This window comes from Takifugu rubripes, chromosome 11 (genome assembly GCF_901000725.2).
Source record: "Takifugu rubripes chromosome 11, fTakRub1.2, whole genome shotgun sequence".
Taxonomy (NCBI): domain Eukaryota; kingdom Metazoa; phylum Chordata; class Actinopteri; order Tetraodontiformes; family Tetraodontidae; genus Takifugu; species Takifugu rubripes.
This window is the reverse complement of record NC_042295.1, coordinates 1,944,833-1,961,290: the sequence shown is the minus strand read 5'-3', so window position 1 is coordinate 1,961,290 and position 16,458 is coordinate 1,944,833. Positions and strand designations below refer to the sequence as shown.

At 47.7% G+C, this 16,458-nt stretch overlaps 1 protein-coding gene across 3 annotated transcripts; it reads left to right on the top strand.

Annotated features, from left to right (window-relative positions):
- The first annotated feature begins 5,149 nt into the window (after positions 1 to 5,149).
- On the top strand, positions 5,150 to 12,889 carry pou2af1 (POU class 2 homeobox associating factor 1). 3 transcript variants are annotated; one of them, XM_029844085.1, is made up of 6 exons: positions 5,219 to 5,299; positions 6,777 to 6,821; positions 6,924 to 7,039; positions 11,534 to 11,573; positions 11,642 to 11,910; positions 12,351 to 12,889. In XM_029844085.1, the coding sequence occupies exons 1-6, from the start codon at positions 5,284 to 5,286 to the stop codon at positions 12,765 to 12,767; spliced, it is 903 nt and encodes a 300-aa protein (XP_029699945.1). In that variant the 5' UTR covers positions 5,219 to 5,283; the 3' UTR covers positions 12,768 to 12,889. The 3 variants fall into 3 exon arrangements, with proteins under 3 accessions (XP_003977066.1, XP_029699945.1, XP_011616390.2); XM_003977017.3 differs by lacking the exon at positions 6,777 to 6,821 and having other exon boundaries at positions 5,150 to 5,299; XM_011618088.2 differs by lacking the exon at positions 5,219 to 5,299 and having other exon boundaries at positions 5,311 to 6,821.
- The last annotated feature ends 3,569 nt before the right edge of the window (positions 12,890 to 16,458 follow it).

The following is a 16,458-nucleotide window of genomic DNA, read 5'->3' as shown; positions in this document are numbered from 1 at the left end:
AGGCTGTGCGACCCGCACCTGTGTGTTGGTCCGGGTTTGGCGACTCCGACGCGGCTGCGGAGAGGTGGAGGTCCCGCCCCCGCCCCCCCCCCCCCCCCCCCCCCCCCCCCCCCCCGCCGGAGAACGCCCATCCGACGCCGTCCAAAAACACCTTAGGGACGTCATCGATTTAACAGATCGCTCTGACACTATTTCCTGTTAAAATGTAGTTAAATAAATAGCTGAGACTCGACAAAAAAGGCTCAATATCACGATTACCGTGTTTCTGGATTTGAAACTTGGATCATAAATATTTTAATAGGTGGGTTTAAATGTCATAAAGCCCAGCACACCCCCTTCTCACACGCACACACACACACACACACACACACACAGATAAACTGTTACTTGGAACTGGGTGTTTGAAAACTACGCCCTTTCAGCGCACATGTGGTAGGACCTGTTATGACGCGTTTGCTGTCACACACAGCAAACGCGTTAGTGTGTGTGTGGGTGTGTGTGTGTGTGTGTGTGGGTGGGTGGGTCGAAGAAAAGACTGAACTTGATTAAACTGCCGGAGTTTGGATTTGATCCCATCCAGGAGACAATAAATCCCAATAATCTGACATTATTTTAACAAGAGGTTCCTCAGTTCACCGTCATCACGATTTGGAGCCGGTTTCTATGGCGACGGTTGTGGCTTTTTGTTCTCCTCGCGTTTTTGACTCGATGGAGGTTGATTTTCACCTTTAATGTGATTCAATTTTCAATTCGTTTCTCTATTGATGAACCTGAAACATGAATTCGTGACTATTGCTGCCCGGCAGACTGACCCGCATACCTGACCTCGAACCTGACCAGTGGGTGGCGCTGTTGCCGTTTTAGCTCCAGCTCTGAGACGTTTGATATAACTGTGTTTTATTATTTTCTAAGGCGCACAATTAAGACAGTAAACAGCCTTTAACCATATTAAAAACAGCAAAAAAACAAACAAACCCGGAATGATACGGGGACACCAAAGAAAAGAGATCAAAGTCGTCTTAAATATTTGATTTAGTCATAACTTAATAACAATATTAATCTACTTGAGTCTTTTCAGATTACTGCACCAACACGGCCATGTCTTAAAGAAAAATATTTTTTTAAGAATCCCTTTTAGAGAACTGCACACCTACCAAATAAATAAGTAAATCTTTTTATTTAAAAAGAAATGGTGTAAAAACGGTAAAACTTGACAAACTCGTTTTAGTCCCGTTTCTTTGAGAGCTCTCTGGCGCCATCTCGTGGTTGCATATTTATTTGCCAGCGTTGCAGTTGCGTCACTCTGCCGCTAGATGTCAGAAGTGTCTAAAAAAGTAAAACACTAAAAAAGTACTATAAAAGAGACTTAAAGAGACTTTTTTGACGCAAAATAACAATGCAGTTCTACTTTGATATTAGTTTTATTTAACACGGGCAGTGTAAATTAAAAGCAATCAAACTGTGAAAAAAATAATTTAGCACTTGTATACAGTTAACATGCAACACAATGAATAAAACTACATTAGTTTAAATCTACAGATAAACTGTAAATAACATGGTGCAAATCTGTAATTAAATGTATGTGCATGTGAAACTACAGTCCCAGTTCTGTGTTTCTTAGCCTACATAGGTGTGTGTATGAATGCATGGTACATAGTGGGGACCAATATTTGTGTTTTACTAACAAAGTGAGGACTTTCTGTCGAGTCCTCAGAACTTGGGAGGTGTGTTTGAGGGTTTGAGACTCAAGGTTGGGGTTAAAGATCAGTGTGAGGGCTTTAGGAGTGAGTAGTGACAGCAGTAACGAGTGTTAAGCCGACGACCTTCTTTGTGGAGGCAAGGCACACACGTGTGTGTGTGTCAGAGTGTGTGTGTGGCTTCATTTAGTAGAAACTGAGCAAGCCCACACGTGCACGCTGCTTCATCAGCGCAGTTTCTGTGGATCAGAAGTGAGGAGCCGGTGCTGGTGCTCCCTCCTGAGAGTCAGGAATGTGCAGAGGATGAGGAGGTGGTTAGCGCCGGGTGTGCGCGAGTCTGCCCGCGCTACAAGCCCCGACTCACCTCACCCGAGTCACACCTCAAATTACTTTCTGTGCGACTAGTTCCAACCCGATTGGCATTTTTGATGCGTTCGTCAGGAGTGAAACTCTCTGCTGACATCAGATCCACTCCGGATCTGCTCCGATTCGGTTGCTTACTCGGTCTCTTTAACCGAGATTAGCCGTTAGCGGCTAGCTGCTTCAAGGCAGGCGCACGGCTGAACGCAGCTTTGAACTTTGACCTCAACCAGAAGAAGCTGGCGTGTTTTTCTAATGTAACGGACCCGATGACGGACCTAACGGTGGTCAGGTCCTGACCCCACGTCCTGCACGCTAGTCTGCTCTGAGCCGAGGTCAAAGGTCATCAAGATAATCACGGGATCAACTTATTCACGTGAATTTTTGGGAGCTTTTTCGTGCAGATCAGTAGCAGAAGAGACTCGTTTGGTTCTTCCTGAACTTCTGAACTCCAAGAGAACAAAGAGAGTGTGACACACACGCACACACACACACACACTTGCACACACACACGCATGCACACACACGCACAGTTTAATCACTTATTCAGTACCAGCAGCTGTGCAAGCAGTTTTTCTCCATCTGTTTGTTTCAGGTTTTCAGATGTCAAACTTTGATTGAATCTGTACAGAAAGAAGAAGAAAAAGAAGAGTGAGGGATGGAGAGAGGGAAAGAGGGGGGAGAGAGAGGGGGGAGAGAGAGGGGGAGGAAGGGAAGGGTCTCAAAAGAGAGAGAGAAAAAGTGAGGGGAGAGAACAAGAGGAAGAGGGAAAGAGAGAAGAGAGGGAGAGAGAGGGGGGAGAGGGGGAGAACAAGAGGAAGAGGGAGAGAGAGGGGGAGAGAGGGGGGGGAGAGGGGGGAGAGAGGGGGAGGAAGGGAAGGGTCTCAAAAGAGAGAGAGAAAAAGTGAGGGGAGAGAACAAGAGGAAGAGGGAAAGAGAGAAGAGAGAGGGGGAGAGGAGAGAGAGGAGAGAGAGGGGGAAGGAGAGAGAGGGAAGGAGAGGGGGAGAGAGGGGGAAGGAGAGGGGGAGAGAGGGGGAAGGAGAGGAGAGGGAGAGAGGGGGAAGGAGAGAGAGAGGGAGAGAGGGGGAAGGTGAAAGTGAAGCCGCCCTGTCAGATTTGTTTGACTTACAGGTTGAGGCGTGTTTCAGACCTTTTATGGTTTTCCAGGACAAGGTACACACACACACACACACACGCACACACACACGCACACACACACACACACAGACACACACACACACGCACACACACACACACACAGACACACACACATACACACACACACACAAAGACACACACACACACACACACACAGACACACACACCTGAGCAGGCAACAGTGGCAGGAAAACTTTGCTTTGAGCAGGAAGAACCCTTGAGCAGGACCAGGCTCGGACTGGTCTCCCAGTCTCTAAGGGTTTGCAATGGTGCTCAGACCATCAGCAACACACACACACACACACACACACACACACACACACACACACACACACACACACACACCTCCTTAGAGATACATTTGACCGATCGGGGCTGATGGACCTGGTGGTTTTGGCTGGGCCCTCAGGTGTCCGTGACGCCCCCTGAGGTGACGCCTGCAGGAAGAAGGTCCAGACGATAAGATCAGCCCTGAAATGCAGCCGACGAGACCCCAACAAGCCTGGTGGTGGTGGTGGGGGTATAAACTGCTACATGGACCCCCCCACAGCACGCATCGTCCCCCATGTCTCCATCTTCATGTCTCATTTTGTTTTCTATGTTTTGTTTGTAGTTTGGTGACGCTATCACTAGCACTGCTAACGCTACGCTAACGCTGGCACATTTACAGAAATGTCCAGTGATGTGTAAGAGTAGAAGGTTAGCATTTGTGCATTTCAGCCTGGAGTCTGCACGTCGTTTGTTCCCACCAGCAGTTTAGAGACGCAGAAAAACACAGACGACTCATTTGAGAAGCACCTGCGGTTTTGGTGCGTTGGTCAGTGAAGCCGAACGTGGCTGCAGGTGTTTCCCTGCGACACCAGCAGACGCACGCACGTCGATAAAAACCCAAGGAAGCGGCCAGATTTTCACCAAGGACGGGTTATCTAGCCCCCAACGTGAGACGGTCCCATTTTACCGCTGTTCTCGCGGCTCCAAACTGGATCATTAATACGACACTTATAAATGATAAATGTTGCGATCGAGAGCGACTGCTTCGCGCGGTATTGCTAACTTCTTTTCCTCTTCTCAATCCCAACTCTCATATGTGTTTCCCATAAATAAAATTCTCTTCGCAACGACGCGGAGGGAACATTTTAGCAGCACGTCCGGTACCAGACTGGTCCCAACACCTGCAGCTACAGTTCTCAGGCTGCGCCGCCGGCGGCTATTTTCGCTTCGTCGGCTCGTTTCTTTCCTGCTGTAATTATCGCTACTCTACGAGCCCGTTAAGGACGACAACAGGTGTCCCACAGTTGAGCAAGGCACGCGGGGGCTTTTGGGGAGTAAAACCCGCGATTCTTGGCTGAGCAGCGTCGATCTGGAAGAACCGAAGTTTGGGCCTCATCATGATTCACTTTCTCAAGCATGCAAATGTCCCGAGAGCCAGAAACAACACAGCTCTGTCATGCTATTGCGTTAGCACAATCTCTTGCACAGTTTTTGCTTCTACCCCCCCACGCCGCCTATCTCTGCATCTACAGGTATTACGATGCCACAGCTGTGCACGATCTGCTGACCTCTGACCCCAGCGACCCACTTAGCTTTGATAGCGCAGCATAATTAAAGCACTTGCATGATGTGTATCTATTCTCTACCTGTCCCCCCCCCCACTCCTCCTCTCTCTACCCAGCCACCTCCAGCAGGAGGGTCCCCCCACCCATGTGACCCGGGTCCTGCCCAAGGTTTCTCCCTGTTAGAGGAAGAAACCTACTAAAATTTGTGTTTCTTTACCTTATACGACTCTATTTTCCTGTGTGATTAACAGGAATTAACGAGCCTTTGTCCCCCCCCCAGTCTGCTTTGATGCATCTCAGCTTGTCTATAGAATAATCTTTGTTCTCGGGTCTTTTTTTAGCTGTAATGACGAGCACTGAAACCAGATGTGTGAGGCAGATGTCTCTAGCGAGGTCCCGGGGGACTCTTGCCCATCTCGGGGTTATAAAGCTCCTCCGTCAGCGGCCCCACACTCGGATCGTCTCCCGTTCGTTAGATTGATCCAGTTTCTAAGTGATCCAGAGCCGCAGCATGCACTGGGACAAATGTAAGTTCTGATAAATGTATCTGTTCCTAAACTAGAGGGGTTTTAAACTCGCGTCTCACCCGCCGTGCCGCCACGCTTGGGTTTGGGGTCGCTTCCAGAACCCGTGTGAACTTGGGCTCCTTCGTGGTGGATTCGACTGTTTGTTGCGGCTGATTTTGTTGGGTCGTGATTGTTATCTGGACTTGGATTTAGCTTTGGGAATTTTTACTGCTTCTTTTCTCCCCCTTTGAATGTTAGCTTGGAAGTTTTGGCTTGGCTTGCGGAGCTTCCTGGCAAGGAAAACAAAGGCAAAGGCCCAGGACACACATTAAAACCGTTTTATTGGACTTTGCTGAAAAGAGGAAGGTGATTATTTGGAAGTTGGCTGTATATTGTGACTGGCCTGTAATGATAATATGCAAAACTGGCGCACAGCTGTGGCGCTTCCTCTTTTCTGTTGAGTCCCAGTGCAGCGGCGTGCACGTGTGTTCACGTCTAAAATAGAACATACATAAAAGTGTAATCAGTTTTGAGTTGGGGTGCGAGGGTCTGAGGCGTGCAGGGATCTACGCGCGAGATTCTTTCAAGACAACAGTGATAATAAAACATTTCATTTCAATACGGGTCGAAGATTAAAAGAGTAATTCGAGAAATGTATTTATTTGCAAAGCACTTCCTGCGCCTAGCGCTCGAATTTAGCTTGTTCTGGACACGTAAATCAGAGAAATATAAAGATGTCCTCTGAGTCAGATAAACCTCAAAGCAGGGAGCAGGACCTGTCCCGGGTTTATGCCTGCCATGACGAGTTTGTTTTTGTACAGCTGTTGCAAGAACATCGGAATGTTAAGCTAATCTGCATCTCTAGCTGTGGACAGGCTGCGGATCCTAAGATCTGGTATCGTTATTGAATGTTTTACTGGTTTATGGCACCGTCTCTCACCGTTAGAGCCAACGGCGCTACGATACGCCACTGAAAACCGCTAACGTTTGAATGTGCAAAACAAACATGCACAAGGAATCACAATGAAGAGCTCAGCTCGCGCGACAGGACCAGAAACCAAACCCGAATGCTTCTCTTGCTCGGCTGTAACACTTTCTCGGTATCGTTTCTTCCGTTTTATTAAGCTTCGTAAGCTGCATAGCCATAAAACACGTTGCGTCCTTTCCATGTGTTTTAACCTTGGTAGTTTTATTACCTCCCTCATTTGCTTCAGGGGTATAAAAACAACAACAACAACAAAACCTGGATCTCTGAACCAGTTGGACCTATTTTGTGGAATGATTCCCCCCCCACAAATTCAGTCTGAACCCACACTGACGTGTGCCGCTCGTGTAAAAAGCTGGTGATTTAATAGTCTGGTGATGGGCGGGGCTTTAGAGGCCGAGGACACAGCCACTGACTCCGCCCCCTCAGTTGTCTTCCTAAGCTATCCCAGTATAGCCCCAGAATTGACACGAGTGTTGCCACATTTTAAATTGTTTCTTCCTTATGTGGGAGGTGGGAACCTGCTTCAGCCCTGCCCCAAATGTTGCCCTAGCATCTGTAAGAAGCCGTCTTCCCTATCTCGACACGCCACTTCCCTTTAGCTCATCAACCCTGCCTTAGCATCCGTGCTCTCTCTTTATCTCTTGGTGCCACCATCAGCCCTGGCAAGACCCAAACCGTACCAAGGTGTCCGCGTCAGAGACCCCGTCAAAGAACTGCTGAGGAGGAAGAGGAGCCTAGAGCTGCAGAGCACAAAGACGGCGCCCCCTGCTGTGGTGAGCAGAGCATGACACGATACACACAAACACACAAACATGCGAGATAAACCTCCAGATTCTCCCCCTGCAACCGCCAACGTCCCACTATGACCAGTCCATAATGAACTTGTTGCGTAAAAGGTTAATGATAAAGGTTAACGACGGCTAAAAGAAAAGTAAATTGACGCTTGTTGGTTAGCTTTAGGGGGGGATTTGAGGTCGGCCTGAGGGTGATGTGGCGACATCGGGAGGGTTGAGAGGAGGCTGGAAAATGTTCTGAGATGGATATAAGACGACGGGACGTTTTTTGCGTTTGAGGTTTCAGTCAAATATCACCAAGATTTTAACGCTGTGACGACATCGTAGCCCAACGCCAACCAAAATGCACGTGTCTGTAGGGTCATTGATTATTAATGGACATTCATTTGATATTCCGTGTCATGTGACGTAGTCAAGGCTAGTTTACAAATCCGCAGGGGGTGAGTTTGTCCGTTTCCCTACTCCAGCTACTAGAGGATCAGATGATACGCGGGTGTCACGGGTGGTGTTATAGTAAGTAAGGTCTAGCGCTAGCTAGCTAGCTAACAGAAGGTTGAGGTGGTTTTACTGGTGATGGGGGCTGGATCGTACTCGTTGTGATTCCGCCAACCTGAAATGAATGAAAGGACTTGCCTGCTGTTGAGGTGCGTAAATAATCGCTAGGGAGCCGTGGAGCCTTACAGCACAGGTTACCGTTCTCTCTGCGCCCCCCCCCAACCAGCCTGTTTATCTCATCTATTTAGAGAACTGGATACCGCGTTAGGGGCGGAGCCTTCATTCATTCCTAAGTTGCTCAGTGGCCCATGAAGGAAAAAATTGCTCCACTTCAGTGTGTGAGAAAAACACGCAGGTTCCGTAGCCCCGTAGGAGTCAAGATTCCACACTAGCATCTCCGAACTACCACTCGGGCTCTCCTGGCCTCATTCAACAGTTTCCACGGTCGTAGCTGCGCCTTCGCTAGCCCGGTAACGAGCTGATTGTGGCCGAGCCGCCGCAACCGTGACCGTTATGAGGAGGCGGCGGTTCAGGAAGTTCTAACGTCAAATATAATGAATAATAATTTAATGAAAACCCAACACAGGAACTAATATCAAAGAGCCGTGTGTTTCTGTTAGAGGGGTTCGTTAATATAACGAGTGAATGATCAACGTAGTCATATTGAGCGCCAGATCTGTGAATATCTTTCTAACTTCATGAGTTTGAACAGTGACTACATTAACTGAAGGTGGGACACATTACTGATGGTCATTAATCTGAGCGGGTTAAACAATAATTAAGCTGCTGATCCCACAAAGCTAACATGCAGATGAGCTAACGAACGCTCCCGTTGCTCCATTGCACGTCAGCAATGTGGAGAATAATACACCAGAACTTGGTTTTAAGTATTAAATGGGGATCTAGACTTTCCCCATGTTAGCATACAGCGTATAGCATCTTTGCAGTACCACCGTTTGGCCAGTAGGTGTTTTGCCTCAAACTCGGGGCCGTTTCCTGTATCCAGCTCTCTTCATTGATCCTCTGCCACACAGCTTTTGCTATTTTCCTAACATGAAGAGCTGAACACAGGGGCCCATAATCCAGGTGTTTTTCCATGACAGTTACAGATATTCCCTGCGAGGCTCCAGGGCTCGGCACGCAGCCCTATGCAAAAAGGCTCTGCTGTGCCAAAGGTCCCAAAGTCCTCCCACTTACTGCGCACACACACACACACACACACACACACACACACACACGCACACGCACACACACACATACACATACACACATAGTTAGAGTGGTTAAAAGTATCATACAAAAGTTGCGCCGCTTGAAAGTGAAATAAAAGAATGTCGGCAAAGGAAAAAGACTAAAAAACTCCGGTATCACCGTCCAGGTTTGCCTTTGAGCGTCGCTTCTTTACTCGCATTTACCAGCGGTTGTCCCTTTAACCTCTGTCTAATCGCAGGTATTAGAATTAATCCCCTGTGCGTCACCTGTGGACCTCTATTCACCCAGGTGGAAAGCGTCCTAAAGTAGAGCGCCGATCTCTTTACGCCTCCATGAGCTCGGTGCAAAGTTCATCAAATGTATAATTACATTTAAAAAAAAAGAGAGAGGACTTCCTGGTAATAACGGTCTAGATGTTGTAAAGTCTTCAGCAGTTTCCTGCTTTGCATCAGGAGGGCGGAACGCGTCTTTCCCTGACCCGAGAGGCGGCCGGACGGCAAAAGTCCACTGGATTATTGCTCCAACAGTGGGCTTTGTTTTTAGGAGTGTGTAGCCGACGTGGAGCTTTGATCAAAAAGTGCTCGGTTTGTAGTTAAAACACGCCCGGCGCCTGAATTCCACTTTACGACAACTGATATTGTGTTTGTTGATGTTATCAAGATAAAAAGAGTCCACCCTCAGGAGACAGGCCGTCAGTCCTCGGCAGCGTCTGATGGACGGCACCATTTGAAGATGCTATGCTGCTATCTCACCAAAAGCCTGATGACCAAACGTTGGCGGTATCTGTGACGCACCTGCGTGACTGGATGGTCCAGGAGGGTAGTCAGATGCAGTAAAAAAAACTAGCCTCACTAATTAAGCAATTACCAAAAAAAGCTAAAACTGCCGGTGATTAGATACAACTAGTAGGTGACGTTAGTTAGCGTTAGTGCAAAGCTAAAGCCACTGTCCAGGAGATATTGGTCGTGTCACAGAATTCGCAGCCAGTCGCCACAATGTTCCTCCAGTAAGAACGGGTACTTTCAAAACCACTTGACGTGCAAGTTCAAAGGTCACCAGGGTCATAATTCCCTCAGCCTGACTCCACCTGCAATCCTGTCTGCTAGCAGGGTCCCCGCACCCTCTGATAGCACCGCGGCGGCGTGACTGCGGGCAACAGGACGCAGGTTTTTAAACGCCATCTGTCCACACCACTCTGCCTCCGCTCTCATTCCGCTGTTTTTCTAACCACAGAATCTGAACTGCATCAGTGCTTTCTTGACACATTTTGACTGATGAGACCAAGTGTTTTTCTTCTTCAGCTGCACGTTAGCTGTCAAAGGAATTTCTGCTCCACCTGCGCTGGCTTCTGTTTGTCCCGGCTAACCGCGGCCCGTGGAGACCAACTCTTTACGTGGTCAACATTTAAAAACGCAGTTAAAACAGGGGATTTGTTGATCAGAAACCACAACAAATCCTGGATTAGCCAAAGGTTAGAGTTAGGGTTAGGGTTAGGGTTGCGGTTAGAGTTAGGGTTAGGGTTAGGGTTGCGGTTAGGGTTAGGGTTAGGGTTAGGGTTCGGGTTCGGGTTAGGGTTAGGGTTAGGGTTCAGGTTAGGGTTAGGGTTAGGTTTAGGCTTAGGGTTAGGGTTAGGGTTCAGGTTAGGTTTAGGGTTAGGGTTAGGGTTCAGGTTAGGGTTAGGGTTAGGGTTAGGGTTAGGGTTGGGTTAGGGTCAGGGTTAGGGTTAGGGTTCAGGTTAGGCTTAGGCTTAGGCTTAGGGTTAGGGTTGGGTTAGGGTTAGGGGTTAGGGTTCAGGTTAGGGTTAGGGTTCAGGTTAGGCTTAGGGTTAGGGTTAGGGTTGGGTTAGGGTTAGGGTTAGGGTTAGGGTTAGGGTTAGGGTTATGGTTCAGGTTAGGTTTAGGGTTAGGGTTAGGGTTAGGGTTAGGGTTAGGGGTTAGGGTTAGGGTTAGGGTTGGGTTAGGGTTAGGGTTCAGGTTAAGCTTAGGGTTAGGGTTAGGGGTTAGGGTTAGGGTTCACAGGCATTACCTCCACAACAGCAACAAACGGGTTCTGATGCTAGCCTGTGTCCATAGGCTCTCTGAACCCGCCCACTGTAGTTGGACTACAGTCCCAACAGGAACGAAAATAAAGATTTCAGTGCCCAGAGTGGTTGTCTAAACATCCGTTAGACACTTCAGACGCTGTACAAACACCTCTGTACATCTGTTGTCATGGTTCACTTCAGAGAAACACGTGAACCCGTTAAAAGACGGATCCGCCCTGTTGCTGATGAGGTTCCCCTGCTGGTCACGCATGGAAAAGTTCCTCAGTGCATTGAAGTGGTTCTTCAGAACTCAGGGATCTTCTGGAGTGGCAGGAATCCTTTCGTTTGATTCCAAAGAAAGACTTTTGTGTATTTTTTTTCGTTGAATCTCAAACCTATCAGAGAGGCTAACAGGTGAGCGTTGGTAGCAACAACACACCTTTGTTTATTGTTTACTTTCACGATGCAGCGATAGCGATCTTTTCCTGAAATGTCATCCGCAAAACAACCATCTCCCTGGATCGAGTGGAAAAGAGAAGCTGTTCAAGACCGTGCTTGCATGCAAACCAAATACCAAATACCAAATTCCTCACACACACACACACACACACACACACACACACACACACACACACCGTCATACTGTACTTTTATGGTTCTCCGAGCTGCTGCAAGTATAAACTCGGCATATTTACAGATCAACATGAAGATGGGAATGTTGACGTTAACGTGTTTATTTTTAGGATGCGGTGAATCCGAGCGGCCAATCGTCGTACGCGCCAGGTACGTGTTCACGCCGGCTGCGGCAGTTTGAAACGGTGATGTGTTTGTCTCTGAACTGTCTCATTCAGTCTTCAGCTCTGATGGCGGCGTGTGCCACCCCGCCGAGGCCAGCGACGCGGCGCAGCAGGGCTGGAGGGCCCCCCCTGGCGCCGGCGCCGGCCTGCAGCTGGGAGCGACCCCCTGGTCTCCGACCGACTGCGGCCAACAGGATGGCTCGACTCAGCCGATGGCGTACTCGGCCACGCCCGCCCTCGCCGCTGACGTGTACATGCAGACCCTGTGTCCCAGCTACACCATGCTGACCTACACCCACACCCCCCTGCTGACCAATTTTGGGGTGAGGGTGCAGTTCTAGACCACAGGGAGGGATGCTGACCTATGATCCTGCAATTAAAAGGCCAAAGATCCTGCGTGCCTGGATCCATCATAATTGGTTTATTGCATTGTAAACGTCAACAAGATCTGCTCGTTAGAGGCTGGTAGTAGCAACAGTGCGCTAGCGTCGCCCTGCTACAAACCACAGTATGTTTAGATCAGCAAACCAAAACCCTAAAATAAACCAAACTACCTCGGAAACGGTTAAGATAATTACGACAAACTACCAGGACTGGACTAGGCCCGTACAACCAATATTCTCCAGGAAGTTCTGGCCAGTAAGGAAACCTGGCAGAGCTCATTTTATGTAACAACGCTATTAAGATATTGCTTTTCTTTTTTGAAATTTTCTCTCGTTCTTGTGCTCGATAGCCCCAATGGTTCCATTCCACTGTGTTTCAGACCATACCGATGGCCCCTGCACAAGCTACCCTCCCTCAGATGGAGCTCCCAGACTCTGGGTTAACCTACCTCCCCTGGGCCCAACCCCTCACCACCATATCCACCATGTCCAACCCGGGGGTCCAGTTCGCCGCCAGTGCTGCAGCCCTTCCGGCGTCACCTCTGGTCCACATGCCTCTGTCCATGTCTCTGACCACCATGATCCCTCAGCCGGACCCTCAGACTACAGATCCGGAGCTCCACCAGGACCCACACCCCCAGCTGGACTGTGAGCTGCCTGACCAGCCTCTGGACGAGGACTCTGGGTCTGAGTCAGAATCCCCAAGCCTGTTGGATAAACTCCTGGAGGAACGAAAAGCTGAGGAAGAGGGGGTCAAGGACTCGTACAGGAGCTCCCTCTTCATTCCAAATGTCTGAGGGAAATGTTGGAATTGACCGTCCTGTTTTTCATGGAATGTTTGTGAAATATTCTGTTAAATTGCAAAATAGCAAATGTATTTGGGTTTGTAGCTGCTTCAAAATACAAGTTTGGAACATTTGTTTAATCGTTTCAGGTCAAAAGTTCCCCTCGCAACTATCATGTCATTAACCTCAGCAAAAACAACATCTGACACTTTAGTATCTGGCTCACACACACACGCACACACACACACACATATATAATATAAAAACATGTTTATAGAGTCTAAAGTCCAAGTTAACAGAGTCTTCAAGCAAACATTGGCTAAACTGGTCCAGCGGGATTCGAAGTAGCATTAAATATGTAAAGAAACATGTAAAGAGAAGCTAGCAAAAGCCTGACTAGCAAAGTGACATCTGGGTGTGATCAATCAGCACGGCGGCTCTGCTAGTCCAGATGTTTACTTTTCACAATGACAGCCACTTAAATTGGACGTTTATCACCAGAACTAGTTTAAGTATTTTACATTTGTTATGCTGCTGTGTTGATTTACTGCACTCTCGAGATATTTATGAGCACTAGCGTTAGCTTCCATGTGTCATGGAGACGTTACCGCTGTTGATGTTGCCTGCCGGAGGTCTCTCATACACGACTGCTGGTTGCTGAAACAGTTGACGCGATATCCATCTTCTTCTGGCCTTGAGGTGTTTGCCTTTGCCTAATTAGCACTGGCAGTTAATACGAGCCTGCAGAAGCACGGAAGACCCCAAACTACTTGTTTCCTGTCCATTAGGTGCTGTTGCTTTGGTAGAGACAACGAGCTGATCCGTCCCTGTAACAACAACAACACCACTGCGGAAAATCAGAAATCGAAATCGAAATCAGAATTTGCGCTAGCTGGGGGTTAACAGCGAGCGCTTTGTCCCTTATCTCTAACTCCCACCATATTCATCAAAGGTGTTGCTGGGCTCTGTGACCCTGTGAGTGATACCTGGAATCACCCTCAGGAGGTTTTCTAATGATAGATGGTTGCTTCCTGACCTTGGTCGAGTAAAATATATTAGAAATGAATATTCCCAGGTCAAAAGTGCCGGGTAACTTTAAAAAGTCCCCGCGGTGAACTAAGAGCCCCATGGGTGGGTTAAGGGTGCCTGGAAGGGTCTTCAACCGGGGAATACCTTTTGAGACGCGGATCTTGAAAACCTGGCAAAGATATCACACAGGGTCACCAAGTTCGTGTGGCCTCCAACTTCCAGGGAATTTAGCCGAAATATGTCCCGAAATGAGGTTAGCCTGAATCACATTTCTGGTGTTTGCAATGGCGCTAACATGGCTCACAACAGCAGAAGGAGATTGTGTTGCATGTTGTGTTGACAGGGAATGGTTTTGCCTCCAGAAGCCCTCGAGTAATGTTTGACTGTACTTCACGCTGACGGCCTTGGGGAAAACCGTTATCATGGAAGGAAACGTATCTGTTGAATCTGTTAGATATCTGTTAAATCCCACACCCGAAAACACCCGTTTGTAATCGTGCTTCTGCTATGGGAACTTGGTGGGAACTTGGTATTCTTGGCTAAAAGTCACAGAAGGGAAACAGTTGATGCTGGATTAGAGCAACCACAAATGTGATCCTGAGTAATTACCCAAGAAGTGGGCAGGAGTGAAGATACCGCTAAAGTCGTGAGTCAGAACTATGAGGAATTTAAGGCATTGTAGTCATAAAATTCCCTTTTCGTATCCTACTGCACCCTTTGAGGATTAACCTGTTTGTTTAGGGTTGTGTGTCAAATCTTGCGTAATCTAACAGGTGGGCTCTGCTGACTCCACAACTGTGAATGCTATTGTTCGCCTGGCCTTGCAACTCTTTGTGAGCATGCAAACTGTCTGACGCTAATCTCCCGAGAGGTTTGGAATTGGCCGGGATATGCTCAATCCGGTCCTTTCCTCCTTCTCCCTTCATTAACAGTTTATTTAATCTTAAAGGTAGGTGTGTGCGCGCCGAAGCGTTCCCTTGACAGAATACCTCGCCATGAGGCACGGCAGCAACATGCCTGTGCAGCACTTCAGAGCGTGCAAGCAGTTGCTGGAGATGATTGTGCAAAGATTGCGCCCCAGGTGTCAGAAAACCGGCATCTCAAAGGGGCCGCGGATAGACAACTCCTGTTAATTCTGCTCTCACTTTCTAGGAAGACGTCCCCTTTTTTTCTGGAGGGTCTAAACAATTAGACCTCTGGGGTCATCACATGTCAGTAAAACCTGCTCGACTCAGCCTTTGGAGCATATTTTATAAGTCCGATGTTTTCTAGGCTGCTAAAGTTTTACTTCAAGTTAGGCTCATTTACAAGTACCAACATAATCAGGGGTCAAAGAGAAGGTGTTAGCATTAGGGCGCAGGTCTCGACTACCGTAATAACACATTCACAAGAGTGCCACAAGGATCCTGCGTTAATATAAAACACTTCACGCCCAAAATCTAATGCTAAAATGTAACGTGCTTTACAAATAAAATGTACTATTAACCTTCTTGATAGGTGTTAGGGTAAAGGTAGAGACCAGCGCAGTATACCAGGGTGGCATCATGCTACTTACATATTCCTATCAAAGTCCATCCAGATTCAAACCAGATCCTCGGTCTGACTTTAGCTAGTCTGGATCGACATGTTAAACGTACCGAAGCGGTCCACATAGACCAGTGATATTGTTGTGGTTTAATCATTAAAATCACAACTACTTCCTTGACAACGAATTTTTGATTGAGGAAAATGTCCGATTGCTGAATCGTAACGGAAGAAGAGCAGTTGCGGCGCTCCGCGGACACGTATTGATGATGCAAACTGACATGGTGGCGAGTAAAAGCGTCTGACAGGTTGTACGGGATGAAGGGGAAACCCCAGCGACAACGAGTGCCAAAGGAGGCGTCCTTGTCCGTATGGGTGCGTGTTTTGGTAAATTCTGAACAAGGCTAAAGGTAGCAATAAACAATTTTAAGTCGGGATTAGCATTCATAGCAGGAAAATAGCTGTAGAACTTTGGGGTAATTTTACGGAGTCCTAGCTCCAGGGTAGGTACTTAGATCAGCCTAAAAGAACTCCTGGGTGGGGCCTGAGGTGCTTAAATGGTACCTGTTTTGGCCTCAGCTCCTTCCAAATTGACCTCCTTCCCACTTGTTTTCTGTTCTGTTCTGAATCCGTAATTATTTCGGCGTTTGGCAGCTGGCCCGGTGGAAACGGTTGCACAACCATTACACGCTGATCAAAGCCAAGGGTCCCACCCCGCCGTCCAGACTCAACCATGGAGATGTGAGATGGCCAAGTGAGATGAATAGTTCCAGTAAATTTCCCTGGGTATTCACCAGTAAATCCCACCAGTGGAAAAGTGCCTATTTGGGTGTTTTTGTTCCCTACTGAGGCCCTTAACTTATTTTGTTGCTAATTCAAAGCTATTTCTCTTTTTTTTGCTCTTTATTATTCATCTCCTTCATTGTAAATGTTGCTCCATCGAGTCCAACTTGATGTTCGTCCTATTATTTACTTTCCACTAATTTCTTTTCTGTAATAAACTACGTAAACAAGTAAAAGTAAGTAAAGTATTTCGCTAAAGTAGCTAAGCTTTGTGGGAGGAACGTGATCAACAACAATTTAAATCCCTTTGTTTAATCATCTGTAGTGAAAGTAAACCCTTTGCTAAGGTCTACCCTGGCATTCCGGC

Coding starts and splice junctions, on each gene's coding strand:
- pou2af1 (XM_011618088.2), top strand. CDS start 6,641: ATGGGCGGGGCTTTAGAGGCCGAGGACACAGCCACTGACTCCGCCCCC. Junction 11,574..11,641: donor CCAATCGTCGTACGCGCCAG/GTACGTGTTCAC, acceptor TGTCTCATTCAG/TCTTCAGCTCTGATGGCGGC. Junction 11,911..12,350: donor CCCTGCTGACCAATTTTGGG/GTGAGGGTGCAG, acceptor ACTGTGTTTCAG/ACCATACCGATGGCCCCTGC.